Source organism: Bemisia tabaci, chromosome 5, assembly GCF_918797505.1.
Source record: "Bemisia tabaci chromosome 5, PGI_BMITA_v3".
Lineage (NCBI taxonomy): Eukaryota > Metazoa > Arthropoda > Insecta > Hemiptera > Aleyrodidae > Bemisia > Bemisia tabaci.
In genome coordinates this window covers 15312427-15327481 of record NC_092797.1, presented here as the reverse complement: position 1 = coordinate 15327481, position 15055 = coordinate 15312427, and the positions used below count along the sequence as shown (strand labels likewise).

Genomic DNA, 15055 nt, shown 5'->3' with positions numbered 1-15055 from the left:
TTGAAATTCTCTGAAAAATTGGGGGTAAAATTTTCACGAATTTCCTCAAAAATGTGTATTTTATCAAAGGGAATTTGGCGATATCTGAACGGTCAGACGGCATTCTTCCGTATCACGACAGTCTTGAACTTGAAAAAATGCATTGTTTTAGCTGAGAGAAATGAATTTAAGGTTCCGTAGCACAATTCTCTGAGTTTTTAAGAAAAAGTCACCTTGTATCTACCTGAGAATTTCACCACTTCCATGACACGGCAGAATAGTATTTTGGAACATAGCTCGGCTGTAAGATTTGTTATACCCCAAATGTATGAAATTTCTTATCCGTTGCCCCCATAGCGCGGCTACTGGATTTTTTATTGACTAAATTAAAGGATTACTAAGAAATACTGTCACCGCGGGCTGATGATGATAAAATCTTAAAATTATGACCATCTTTACCAGACTTTGGACAAAAAATATGTCTTCAGCACATTCTCTGAAAGCAAAAGCACTATTCTAATCTCGGCTGATATAAGTACTATTTACAAGACTCAAATGATATTGACTCACCATCGCTAGACTCGTCGAAATTTTCTACGCTGGCCTGGCGCTGAAGATTATGCGGAACCCAAAATTTATCGCGGCTAGGCGATCGACTGCTTCCTGGTTCGCTTTCGATCATCAAAGCTTCCTGACTGCCAACACAAGAAAAGAAATCAAAAGTTACCTTTGAGAAAGAAAAAAATTTGCATCATCAGACATCCGGTGCCACGTGAAACCACAAGGGTTCGACTTGGAAAAGTTGGAGGGGAGTTGAAAGTGCATATCTGAGCCATATGGCTGAACTGACTACACAATGAGGATATTCTTAGCGCCCGTCTAAATATATGCATTTATTCCCGGACAATTTACGTGGCTGTCTCTCGTCATTTCACGCATCGCCACCCTCGTAACCTTGAAAATGCACCTGTCAGTGCAAGCTATTATTCCTTCCCTTCGTACAATGATAGCCATGAGCGCTTTTTTCCCCGCGTTTTCAGAGACTTTTTTTTTGCTTTGAAGAAATTTTACAGTTGATAAATTCCACATGTCACAGATATTTTTTGATCGTTGATACTTTACTGATGAATATTGTAGATTTCCAGCCATGCGCGAGGTATTAATAATTTTTCTCTCCTCACATTAGTATGAAGTGGGAATATTTTCGGCTCTACAATAGGATATACCTTGAATTAAATAGTTTTTAGAAAATCAATAAGAGGTTCATGTTGTTAAACTACTTTGTCCGGAAATTACCACGGTATAGTGGAGAAATCTTTTGGTTCACTTTGATGATTTTTCAGTAGAGGCAAAGATTACTTGTCAAACGACTGCCACTACAAATAATTAAAGCCCCTTAGAAACTCCGTTTACTAAGCTGCCACTCCTTCCTAAAAACTAGATTTAAAAAATACAAGAAATCTCATGAATTAAAACCCTTACAATTAGTCAACATCGTTTTAGTTAAGGCGCCTTGATACAACTATTCGTACTCAATGGATGTGCGTGTTGCATACAAAAAAATTGAAGGCACTTTGATTTTCCTTGTCCGTTTAGTCACCACGCCACGACAGCACCGTTCGCGGTTACAAGTCACGGACTAGGGCCTATATCTTGAGGTATTCGTTATTAATTAATGATATACTATCGAGGTTCATAATTAAACTTTTCGAAGTGGAATTGACGTAAGCACTTTTAAAAAAGTGGATTTTATTATATTATTTTTTTAAAAAGAAAATTTAATTCCTTGACATTTGAAATTTTAATATCTCGATTAAACCGTATCCCAAAACCTCCATAAACTGATTACCATTCATCGATCCCCATGCAAAGAACCATATCTACATTCCAGGTTGCAAAATTGGCTCAAAAATTCATTTTTACGGGAATGTGAACATAAAATATTTCCCGTTTTTTTCTTCGGTGAAATTTTCCGTTGGGAATGCACTAGTCTCCTGATGAAAGCATAGAGAGAAAATTGAAATTCTAAGACTTTAAAATGCAGCTGCAATTTTCCGTCTGGAAATTGACGAATTTTTAACGGTAAGGAACCGCCCTCTGAACTTTCATTAGTCAGTTCTAACGATACGAATTTAAAAGTGAAAAGTTTCGACTCCTTGCAAACACAAGAGAAAGGAAACCGGCGAAACATTGCAACGTTGCATCGGATTGATGTTTCATTCATCCGCAGTTGATCGGTTCGAGGTTCTATTGGAACGCTTTTCATTGCATGGCGCACAAGCGCGCAAAGCTGAATTACAACTTACTCTGAAGTCTAACTACCTGTTGGACTTCGTCACCGCCCGCCCGCTGAGCACGCTATCTGAAATATTCAAATTGCTCCTTTATTATTTCCCTTTAATATTTGTTTTTCGGTTCGAAGAGCACACAAGATCACGCACGCGATTCGCTTTGATGTTAACAATTTGTGCTCGGACTTTTTAATCAATTTCTACGGCTAAACGTTGCAAATGATATTACGAAACCCATTTCTCGTTCCCGACACAAACTTTTCCGGACGGGAAAAGAGCCATTAGATCCGCTCAAAGGTTATCTGGAACAGACTTTGAGTTTCCCTGTCAAATCGTCGTTTCCCGCACGAAAAACCATAACTACATTTCAATGTTGCCAAATTTCCCCCCGCAAATTGCATTTTTACTGGGAGAATCTTGGGCATGTATAACTGACAATTTTTCCGTTTTTTCATCTGGTCTCGTGCAAAAATCAGACAAATTTTAGACTAAAATTGAACATGTACATTTTGGTTAACAATCGAATTTTTTTAGTAAATTTTTCAACCCTGGAATGGAGTTATGTTCCCTCGTCCGGGAAATGACGAAATGTGTAGAAATCGGTGGTCATTTTAAGAATATTTGGATCCGGCTCAAAGGTGAACAATAAATACGCATTCCGCGTCCTTCGATAATTATTAAATAAATTCCTGCTGTAACTAAAGTCAAAGAGTGAAAAAGTTCTGATACTGAAGTAGGTGCTGCAATTGCCTCTGTTAATCATGAAGAAAATATAACTTGCACTCTTTTAGAAAATAGACGGAAATAGAAAATATATTAGTTACAATTCCAGTTTTACACTCCTGAAAATCGGAGTGTACTGAAGTCAACTTAATTCGATCAAATTGGTTAAATTTCCTTTGTGCTAATTTTTTAAAAGAAATAAATAAGTATAACCACAGCGCATAGCGGCGTCGTAACCTTCGCAAAATCTAACAAAAGTAATTTGTCGAAAATTCTGTCGAAAGTAAAATTCTCATTGACAAATTAAGTTAAAGTCGTTCGATTCTTAACTGAACAGTGGACACTTAATAAGTGCAACTATTCGTACGCATTGGATGCCTATATTGCCTACGACCGAAATTGAAGGCGCCTCAACTTTCGTCGTCTTCGCAGCAGCAGCGTGGAACGCCGCGCCGCACAGTGGATCGAGTCAATGGGGGAGGTCGGACAAAATTTGAAATCTCTAAAAGCTGATAGCTCTGTTTATACAAAATGTTGAGATTTTAAAAGTTGTTCCACTGGTTTCATGGTAAAATTTCCTTCCATAAGCCCCCTTTAAAATTTAAAATATGACGAATGAAACATCCAAATTTGCAGTTTTAGCCAAAAATTTCATGACCGACTTCACTGATTGACTCGATCCACTGTGCGCCGCTTGGGCTTCATGAGTCACTGGCGAACTGTTGCTCCAGTGAATGAGGACTACCAGAGACGTGAGTTCAAAGAGCGGGGGGGTGAGAAAGGGTTGTTTTCGGCGCCCCTCGTACACCAAGCTCCGTGAGCCTCGCTTAATGAGAGTTGAATTTGACTTCGCGCTGGAGCCAAAATCAGCTCCTCTGCACACTAATGAATATTCCTCCTTCCTCGGTCTATTGACTCAGCGACAATTGCGCTGATTTTCGGTCCTAAACGAATTCAGCAGCAAACAGCGAACTCAAAGCGACATTAGAGGAGTTGCTTTATTAATTGTCACCCCCGCAGCGACTTTGGAGCCCGCAACCCTCCACCCGGTCAACGAGAGTGGAATAATGGTCCTTTCGCCCCTCCGCAAGGTCCTGAGAACGTTCTTCCCTTACTGTTTGAAATCATAATTAAAATCTAAGAAAAAAACTTTATTAGTATAGGCGCAGGTGCCTCCTCTCAAGTCTACGATCCACCCAAGTTTACCAATTTAATAAGAGCTCGGGTAAATGTTATAATTTCCAGTGCGCGATGCCATGTTCCCTATTTCAAAAGCATCTACGGAGTGTCACTAAAACTATGAAGGAAAACACGGAAATGTAACAATGTTTCAGGGAGACTTGGAAGTTTTCGGCGTCCACACATTTCGCCATCATCAACATTTTTTCCAATTGATGTGATGAGAACCAAGGGGGCTTAACTGCAACTTTACAAAGTTCCATGAAAAGTTCATGAAATGTCGTAAATTTGTGTAAAAACGGGCTAATATAAAACGCACGGCTGATAATGACTCAAACGATAAGTTCGAAGATAAAATTTTAAGTTTGAAATATAATGCAATCGGAAAAACTCTGCTGGCTCTTACCCTTTCGGAGGGATGGGAAGGGAAGGCGAGAGGAATTTGTATTAACTTATTTTATTTTATTTTTTTTAAATATACCTAAAATTTATCATTTCCATCAAGGCGATTCTTCATTCAAATGACTTCATCGTTCGTTTTTTTGTGCGTCTGAGCTGAGCTTCTTAATGACTTTTCTAAGAATGTGCGATCGTCATGAGAAACCTAGGATACTCAGCAGTCCGTGATGAGACATATGATAAACAAGTATACACCGGGTGAAAAAACAAATGAAACCAAAATGTTTCGGCTGGAAAAATCACAGCCTCCCTCAGTTGAACAAAGTATAATAAAATTTAAAATAATAAAAAACTTAGTACTCGGATGCACCTTTCCAAAACGAGATAAATAATGTTGGTATGAAAAAATTAATAGCACAGTCAACACAAAACACCGAAAATGAACATCGATGAAACAAATCCAGTGCTTGAAGTTTCAGCCAATAGATTGCGTGCTCATAAAGTACCGTGAAAATGGTGGAATTTCGACGTTCCTCATGCTTCACACAACCATTTACATAATACCGCTCCCTCTCAGGAAAATAACACAATAAAAGAATCTTGTTCATGTTTTAAGTAGGCTCGGATTAAAAGCCGCGGTACACGTTACATTTGAGTGGAAAATGTTTTGAACGTTACTTCCAACATAATGTTGCCAGAAGCAGTGGATACTCGTATACGTTTCGCCTTTCGCGTTTGTCAACTCTTACAGTGGTGTGGCGTGAATTGCGATGTATCGATTGTTCTGCCATTTAAACCTATGGTAAAGAATCGATTATTAAGGTGTTCGCTGCAAACACCCATTGCAAAGCGCGCCATGCCACGGATCTCTTAATTCAGTTTCATGCATGTTTTTGAAACTTTATCCCTTAAGATATATTATTGCATTTCGGATGAAGTCACTTCTCTTGGGTAACATCGAATTACATACACAGATGATAGACTTGAGAAAGTTTTGGAAGAGGATTTCCCGCCTGCAAGTGCTCGAGCTCGACTCGGGGACAGATAATTCATTGTAATCGTAGTTCAGTGGATTACGGACGGCTAAAATTTTCACCTGAGTCGATTTTAACTTTCAGCACGCAATCCACGCCTTGTGTTGTGATCCGATTCAGCGGTGTTTCAGGGTTAACCTACCCCCAAAGTCCCCCTTTGATTTCTAGCATGGAGTGCAATACTGAGACTGACTTGCTGAAATCTCTGACCCTTGGGTAAGTTTGGAATCAGCAACATTAATACAAAAGCACGACATTTTTTGGTACTTGCTCTAAAGCTGCTCGTGGATCTCTTTATTCATTGTTTTGTGTTATCATAATTTTTCATCAGAGCTCAATATATTTGAATTTAGAGAGTACCGAATCCTTTGACAGCTCTGTGACTCATTTTTCTGGGAGTGCCCTGTGCTTCTAATGAAGTGATTGTTCTCACAGGTTTTTTTGCTGATTTTGTTATAGCCCAGAAAAAAAATATCTAAACTTGGTACACTGGTATGAATGATTAGGCAGAATCCTGCATGTTAGCAGTTTATGCTCTCTTCCTCTCCTGGGAATAACCCTCAGAAACGAAATTTCAGGATTTCACTTAGCTCACTCTTGAGTTCACTCTTTGTGCTTCTAAAGAGGGTGTTTTTCAACGAACTCATTTTAATACAAGCTCTGAGTATCTGGCTACGCACTTTAAAGGTAGGAACGCGGTATTCAATACATGCGTTTTTCACAAAATGAAGGTATACAGGCGTAGCATCTAGTATACATTACAGAAGGTCAGAACGAACATAAGGTCACGAGCAGAGGGTACAGAGGGTCCTGGCGTACATAGCGCAAATCGAAAAATAATGGACCGTTTATTAGCTGACAAGGTTATCAATAATTGAACTGCAGATGAGCTACTTTCGAATCATGCTGAGTTTTCGAAAACCTCGTGAGAATATTCCATCCCGAATAGAGACGAATTTTCGTTAAGATTGATTTACATTATTTTATGAAGGGCCATGCAAAAAAAAAAAAAAAAAAAAACACTGGAGGAAGTTTATTCCGTTCTTTTAAACGCCAGTTATGTAACAACGAATTAGTACTTACTCGGAAAAATTTAAGCCCACCTCTTCATAGATAAAAACATTTGAAGGAGCTCAGCTTCACACTTATTTTAGACGGAACTCAGGGGCTTACGTCAAATCCATTTATCTTTATACTTCTTCTTAAGGAATCGGCCTCCGAAATATTTATACAAAATGAATGTCTATTCCCTATCTTTAGGAGGGATTTGTTTCTCATACTCATATTAATATTTTATGAAAAAACTGAATTGGAGAAAAAGTGCATACAGTACTTTAAAAGGATACATTGCAGATCAAATATCACTCCAAAAAAAGCAGTTTGAGCTACCAATGACGCGATGACTGCACATTTTGAGAACTTTCTTTTTAATACAGAAAAGTCTTCAAGGTATAATCTTGATTATTAACACTCTTTTAATTTTATTTTACATAATAAAACCACAATTCTTCAAATAATTGTATGATTATACCATTCAGAATATTGCCATTAGCCCGAGTTAATACTGTTATAAGTATACATTATTTTTTTCATCGCCAGACTGTTCCGTGTATAAATAAAATACCCTCTCCGTATGAAAACTAATTACTAAATTCCGTTTTATTTACAGTACAAAATGGTATATTTTCAAGCGTAGACGATATCTAGTGGCGTTTCTAGCTTTCCTTGGAATTACAAACATATATGCTATCAGAGTGAATCTGAGTGTTGCAATAGTAGCTATGACTTCAGAGCAACTTTCAGTCGTGAAGCTTGAAAATGGAACCACAATCTCTACATTGGTTTGTAATATTTTCAATCCGTTAAGTTTATTTTCCAAAGGGTAATGCATTTCTCACGTGAAGCTAGAAAAACATCCGTCTCACAATTTGCGACTTTGCAAACCTAGCAAATTGTCAACCCGATTGTGAAACTTCAATTTTTTTCAGGGGAGATTCTATTCATGTCGACAATGCGGGGCCGGTAGAATTTTGTTCCTCGTTAAAACCGCAACATTTCGCATAATGTGACTTTCTCGTTTATTCTGCCGCACAGCGCGGCACAAAAATAGGTAAAAGACACTTAACTTTAAATAATGAAGACAGTGGCACCGACATAGGAAAACCCTTTGGCACTATCAAAGTAAAACACTCAAAGAATAAGATAATATTCTAGCTCAAGATTTTTTGCGTATTTTTCGAGAAAAGTTAATTTGAGGTAGGCAATCTCGAATTAGCCCTATATTAACAATGTAAAAGCAACGTGAAACACCCAAACTTTAACTTCAAATATCTCTGATAGTCGCAAAAAGTCGCAAAATCTTTTTGTGGGAAATGAATTTGGATATGTGAGGATTAAGAAAATGTCAACCACCCACAGCATTTTGCGTTTCGAGCGAGGAATCTTCATTTAAAGTTGTCGTCTTTTCCCTGCGTATTCCCAACGGACCAGTGATTCTCGACCCAATTTCCACCCAAATTTGCACTGATTTTGGGCGAAAAATTTGAAAATGAACCATCATTGTGAGTTAGAAATATCTTTAAGATGACAAACTCTAAAAAGATATATTCAGAATTCCAGTTGTGGATTTTTTATTTTTGTCCACAGAGGACCGCACTGTGACCCGGTGCAAGAGTGAAAAGCGCCAAATTTCGCAGGATGTGACTTTCTCGTTTATTGCTCAGGTGCAAGAATTCAACTGGGACTCTAAACTGCGAGGTCTGGTCCTCAGCTCCTTTTTCTACGGTTACATCTGTACGCAGGCCCTCGGGGGTTACCTGAGTCGGCGGTTTGGCGGTGCCCGTCTTTTCGGGATTGGCGTTGCAGTCTCGGCGCTCCTAACTCTAATCACGCCACCTTTGGCAAGACTCAGCGTTTACTTCTTGATCCTTCTCAGGATTCTCCAGGGTCTCTTTCAGGTAAAAGTTCAACTTTCATCTCACACCGTTATCAGGCACGTAGCCAGGGGGGATGGGAGGGGGCTTGGGGGACTCAAGCTCTCCTCCCCCCGAAAGCAAAAAAAAGGAGGAAAAGAGAGAAGGAAAGAGGAGACAGAAGATGAGAAAGTGCGAGAGAAGAAGTTTGAGACCGTCATAGCTTAAGAACTTAGGGAGTCTTTAAGTAACGTAAGCCATGTAAAGAGAAAAAGATATGTGGATGGTGAAGATCAAAGTAAGCTTAAATTCGACCTTCGCCATCTATATATTTTTCTTTCTTTACAGCATCCTGAGAGTCTAAAATTAAAGATTTTTTAGTTGGTCGGAAAATTTTGCGAAAAAGATGTTTCTTGCGGTTTTTAAGAATTTTCGTTTCTTTCCATCCCTCATGAGCAATTTTAGACCACACCCGTGGTAAAAATTGGCGATAGGAGCTGCGGTTCAAAATACCAGAGGAGTTCTTTTAGCCGACTAAAGAAGGCTATTGAAAACTATATAGCTGGCTGTAGAAAGCGGAGCAAATCATATAGTCGAGCTATACGAAGCTATAAAAGTGTATACAGTCGGGCTATAGTTCCTATCGCCGGGCTTTACAATTTATCGCCATTGGCTATAAAAGGCTATAAGAAATTGTGTAGAAATTTGTGTGCTTTGGAAATCATTAAGTTTGATACGGAACTACCTTAATATTTACAAAACACACATTATATTTTCCTTGAAAACATATTTTCATTTCATCAATTAAAATGAGAATAGTCCATACAGAGTGTGCAAACATTTCAAAATCATGAGTTGAAAAACGCTGACTCCACGAGATTAAATATTAGAGCCGAACACAAAGCGAAGCGGCGACGCACTGGCGCCTATAAACCTAACAGGGATACTTCACGCATTGCGCAATGCGTGAAGTATCCCTGTTAGGTTTGTAGGCGCCAATGCGCGTTTCGCGCTGGCTGCCCGCCCGCCGCGCCGCGCCGCAGCGTACCACGGCGCCTGAAGCAACTATTTCACACCAGAGGTATTGCACAGTGTCATAAAAAATGGAAGGCGCTCCAACATATTAAGAATGACAGGCATCCTTCAAAAGTACGGAGCTTTCCTCACAAAATAAATCGAGATACTACGGCACAAAAAGAGAGCGGTAGTCAAAAAACTAACTAAGTCCTAGTGTCCGTATTTAGTAACGTTTAGCATAAACTTTATCGTCTGGGTGTTGCTTAGTCGCCATCGGCTATAAAAGGCTGTAAGAAACAAAAATCATGAAAATCGGCTCGGTAGAACGCTGGAACTAAGCGTTACCAGTTACGCAAAATTAGGAGGCCTCGGAGCTTATAGTAAAGATGTACAGCCGGCTACAGAAGCTATTGGAAATCTTACAGCCGGCTTTAGGTCTATAGTATTTTGGAACACACCTTCTACTGCCAATTTTTACCAGGGACAGTCGCCACCTTCATAAAACATTTCCGTCTACTTCTCCAGGGTGACTACAATTTTAAGTGTTGGATCTTTTCCCCCATTAAACTATATCGGAGCTATTCAAGCCTATTTAAAAGAAAGAAAATCGTTGTTTTCTTAAAACATAGCGACTTCCTTTACTTCTTAGATTTTCCGTCAAACGGCTTTGGTGACTTGCAATCGGCCGATGAATGACATTGTCTGCAACCAATCAATACTCAATATTTTATTTAACGAAATGACGTCGTCAATTAAGTTTTGGCCACTATATTCCGATTGTATTATCCAGGGAGTGACGTTTCCATGCATGCATGCTCTTTGGTCAGAGTGGGCTCCACCAATGGAAAGGACTCAGCTTGCGTCCCTAGCAACCTCTGGGATCTATGTTGGATTAGTTGCCACCAACCCTACTTGCGGAATCCTTACCGAAATTTTTGGTTGGGAGGCCGACTTCTATGTCACAGGTACTGAAAATAAATCAGATTGAATTCACTAAAAAAGAGACAAGTGCCTTCACGTATTCTTACCTGAAAATATATCCGAGTATTCTGGGCAACACTTCCTTTAACCCACTCATCGCTAACGTGGGAGAAATTCAGACCCAAAAATCAGAATTTTCACCGAGAGTGAGGTATGGTATATATTGCAATATTATAGCACAATTTCTCTATGATATAAATGATTTATTTTCAATATATTGCGAAGAGACAACCAAAATTTAAAATTTTGAGTTAACATTCTAAATTACGGTGATATTCATATTGTTACTCTCTCTGAGACGTATGTTCTAAGTAAACTTAAGGATCCAAAATTCATTGGGACAACTTAAATATAAAGTTGACCAAGATACGGTTTAATCCTGACTTTCTTCATATATTTTCTCAAATATTTCCCTTTTTAATTTGAACTTCCCCCCGCCACAATTCACAGGCTCCATTGCCTTGATATGGTCAATAATATGGTTCTGGACTGTCAGGAACTGTCCGGCGGACGACCCTCATATATCTACCGAGGAGTTGAAATACATTCATGATTCTCTCTGCAAATCTTCGTCCGATAGTAAGGTAACATATCATTTTATGATTGATTACGTTAGTGAGTGAATCAGCTAAATTATATTGGCATGCAGCTGCAAGAAAATATAAATATACTGTTATTTATTTACCGATGAATGAAATAGTAAGAGAAAATAAACTTTAAAATTTACATAAAAAATTTACATCATGATGGCACGAGATTTGCTCAAGCATAATGTGCCATGTAATAGTCTAGCGAGAACCTGAAGGATATATATTTCCATGTAACTTGTTGGATATTTATTTAACCGTAGGAAGAGTTTGACCTGAGGCATTGCCAAAAAATAAATCTGAAAAATAAATTTACAGAAAAATTCCGATGGAACAATCAATGTGGCATTACATTCAATTTTCCTTTTATCGAGATATAAGATTTTACTCCGATAATTTTGATGCGTGAAGGATAATTCAGTATCACCATTAATCGCTCGAATCTTCACCTCCCTGGCATAATAGCGTAACTACACTCTCCAATGAATCCTGCCGTCTATACAATTAAATACTATTCCGGGCTCATTTCAATGTGTAGTTACGCTCTTTTGTCTGAGCGACGAAATAATACTCTCAATCAGTTGCTGTCCCAGGAACAATTACGAAAATAACATGAAGCTAATCTGATTTTTGTGCATCCAATTTTCACTCTACTTCTCACAGCAAGTCCATTGAATGGAAAGTTAGACAATTAGAATTAGGATTATTTGCTCTATGGACCAATCCGTCGCCTACCTGACAAAAAGGCGTAACTACACTCTGTATTGAACCCAGTCTTCTATACAATTCAGTGCTTTTCCGGGCTTACCTCAAATAGTAGTTACGCCCTTATGTCAGCCAAGCAACGAATCGATATTAAACCGTCACATGGCATGACTTGTGATTATATCGAAGGCGATACATTGGATATGATGCATCTAGGATGTTTTTGCTGAAATATGCTATAAAACGAAGCCATGTGATGATTTTCAGCACCTTTTTCGGTCTTTTCTCCGTCTTTTCTTTTCTGTCCTTTTCTTTATGATTCTTGTCTACCTCCTGGTGATTTAAGTGACTGGTATTTTGACTTTAGATGCCAATTCCATGGAGAAATATCATAACATCCATGCCTGTTTGGGCCATTACTGTTGCTATGTTTACTGGAGATTGGGGCTGTTACACGTTATTGACGCAACTTCCAACCTTCATGAAAGGTACACATAAATCTTAACGTTTAAAGCTCTATTATCAATTATCATAACAGCTATTATAAGTGGCGAATTTAAAAATTGAAAGACATTTAAGTTGCGAAGTTGTAACATATTACAATTATTGCAGGTGCCTTCAAAAAGGAGGACAGGCAACTGGCAGCATTGTCCTAACGTGTTTTTACATATTTTTGCAACTTACTGTGATTATTATAGCGCCTTCAAAAAGGTGCTTAGGCAATTTGCGATATTTTTTTTAAGTTGCGCTATTTTATTGAAATGTATTATTTTTTCTCGTGCCACTTGGTCGTATATCGCTGAATCGTTGCATTCTTTATATCGTCCGAACTTGCCTAAAACTGCGTGTTTGTCTCTTTTGTAGAAACCTTGAACTTCAATTTGGCCGAGGCTGGAATTTTATCAGCTTTACCTTATGTGGGTATGGCTCTAGTGATGCAAGTAGCTGGTTTCCTCGTTGACTGGGTGCGGTCTAATTACCTAACAACGAAGCAAGTATGTACGCAGTTTACTTTAAATTTAGAACAATTTTTTCAATTTTTTATATATTTTTCAAAATTTTGTTCACGGCTAATCAAGTGAAGAATCCATTTCCTCCCACTTTACATTACCGACATTCTTTCAACATATCCCTGCTGTCCTCAGATTTTATTTTTTAAAAACTGCCTTTTAACGATTTTAATTTTGTAAAATTTTTAACTAAAATTCTTAGTTTTATATGAAGGTAGTGCATTCATTAAATCTGCTTTTTCATAAGTGAGTAACTTGACACTATCAGCGTATTGAAAATGAAACAAAAAATGTAGTTTATCTATAAGCGCGATGAAATGTCCTATGCTTAAAATGTTTGATTTATAACTAATTATGAATTAATTGATTATTCTTGTTATAGACGCGAAAGTTGTTCACTTGCACAGCTTTTACTTGTCAAGCCATTTGCATCTTTGCCGTCTCTTACATGGACACGTCTGTCGGGGTCGTTTCCTGTTTGATCATATCTTGCAGTATAGGAGCTTTTGCTTGCGCTGCTTTCGAGTGAGTAACTTGATTTTATTTCTTTTTATCTGCAAAAACTATTTTTAATTTCCAATTTTATTGAATACCTTATACAGTTCAAGAAATAAGCAAATTTCAAATATTTAAATAATGATCATAAAGTATTTAAAATCTCACATAAAAATTCCTAAATTTAATTCGAGACATTACCATGACCCCACGTAATAACCAGTTTCTCATCAATCATCCCACAGTATCAAAATGGACCGAGTTTAACAGATAGGAACCGAGCCACATCAGCTATTGCCAAGTTTGACTGGGCAATTAAATTTGTTACGAGAGAACGTTTGTTCGGATTTCTTTAAAAAGTTTAAGGGATTTGCTTCGTACCATGGAGAATTTTCACTGAAATTTGCACGCAAATCCGCACAACCGTTTTCATGTAAAAAATTAAATTGCCTAATTAAATTTGGCAATAGCTGATGTGGCTTGGTTCCTTTCTGTTTAACGCGGTTCAAATGAAATTTGTGCTCTAATTCATATTAACACTCAACTTGAGATGCAACAGTCGTCCGCCAAACAGCATTACAAAATTACCAGAAAGATTTTTAAAAAACCTATGTAATCTCAATTTTTTCAAAATAGGGGCGTTCTAGCGTCCTGACTTCGAAACGAATTTTGGTAGCTATACAGGGTGATCAAAAAGTCTCGTAACATCCCTAAGTCCCTTAGAGCTCTTGGTTTTTTTTTAAAGGGATCCCTTTAAAGTTAATTGGGAGCGAGAGAGGACACTAAAGTCATGTCTTTGACCTAGAAACACTCACATATTTTCAAGCGTCCAACTCGATGTGTTTAAAAGTTACAGGGGTAACGCATAGATGAATTCTCGTCATCAGGAATAAAGCAATTTTAAATTTAAGGAAGATAAATTTATCATCATAAAACCAATCGTATATTGGCAGTGTCTACACTGTAGATTAATCGCATATATATTTTGAATATGTTTTAGTATAAATAATTTGGATATTGCACCGCAGCACGCTTGTGTTATAAAGGGTTTAGAGAATACCATCTCTTCAATGGCGGGAGTGCTCAGTCCTACGCTCGCAGGATATCTTGTTCAGCACAAGGTAGGTTGTGATTGGATACGATTTCTTTGACATGTGGCTCACTTATTCAATCAAAAAATAAGAATACAGAAAATTCGATTTTGTTTTTTTATAAAGCGCTCAGGATGACAAGGCATGATCGACTTACAACATAGCTCGATGAATATAGGTATCATGCACTATTGCCCTCCACGCTAATCTAGTGCATTTTCAGGTACTAATGGCTTATTTTGAAGGGAAATTGTATCAAAGGACTTCGTATAAAACGCAAAAACTTTATGAAGATCAATGCCCCCACCGAAGTTTTCGAGAAGGTATGTCAAAAATTTAAACCGTAAAAAAGATATTTAGTAAAATGAAATAATTGATTTTTTTGTTTGTTTGTTTAATGAAACAGGAGTCATCCGAGTGGAGAAATGTATTCCTGATTACTAGCTGTGTTTACATGTTTGGTGCTATTTTTTACGGTATGTTCGCTGACGGGGAGATCCAATCTTGGGCCGAAAACGAAACGCAGTCAGGAAAACGCAAAGCTGAACCGAAGGTAGCAGAGGTGTAAAATTAGAAACTGCAATGGAAATGCATCCGTATTATTCGCCCCCTGTGTTCACCATGTGTTCTGATAATGAAGAATACGCCGCGC

The 15055-nt window shown here is 38.0% G+C and overlaps 2 protein-coding genes across 5 annotated transcripts in view; one reads left to right on the top strand and one right to left on the bottom strand.

Annotated features, from left to right (window-relative positions):
- The window catches only part of Sytalpha (Synaptotagmin alpha), a 144736-nt gene that overhangs the window by 77111 nt on the left and 52570 nt on the right, over positions 1 to 15055 (bottom strand). For 2 of the 4 annotated variants that reach the window (XM_019058874.2, XM_072300327.1), the window contains one exon: positions 550 to 674. In XM_019058874.2, the coding sequence (XP_018914419.2) occupies positions 550 to 674 (125 nt within the window). Of the gene's footprint in view, positions 1 to 549; positions 675 to 4653; positions 5282 to 6688; positions 7056 to 15055 lie in introns of those variants that run through there. The other 2 variants (XM_072300326.1, XM_072300325.1) reach the window with 2 other exon arrangements.
- LOC109042230 (vesicular glutamate transporter 1) lies at positions 5649 to 15010 on the top strand. The gene is made up of 10 exons (XM_019058877.2): positions 5649 to 5821; positions 7275 to 7446; positions 8329 to 8562; positions 10325 to 10499; positions 10966 to 11099; positions 12175 to 12295; positions 12672 to 12802; positions 13200 to 13342; positions 14313 to 14433; positions 14810 to 15010. The coding sequence occupies exons 1-10, from the start codon at positions 5775 to 5777 to the stop codon at positions 14969 to 14971; spliced, it is 1440 nt and encodes a 479-aa protein (XP_018914422.2). The 5' UTR covers positions 5649 to 5774; the 3' UTR covers positions 14972 to 15010.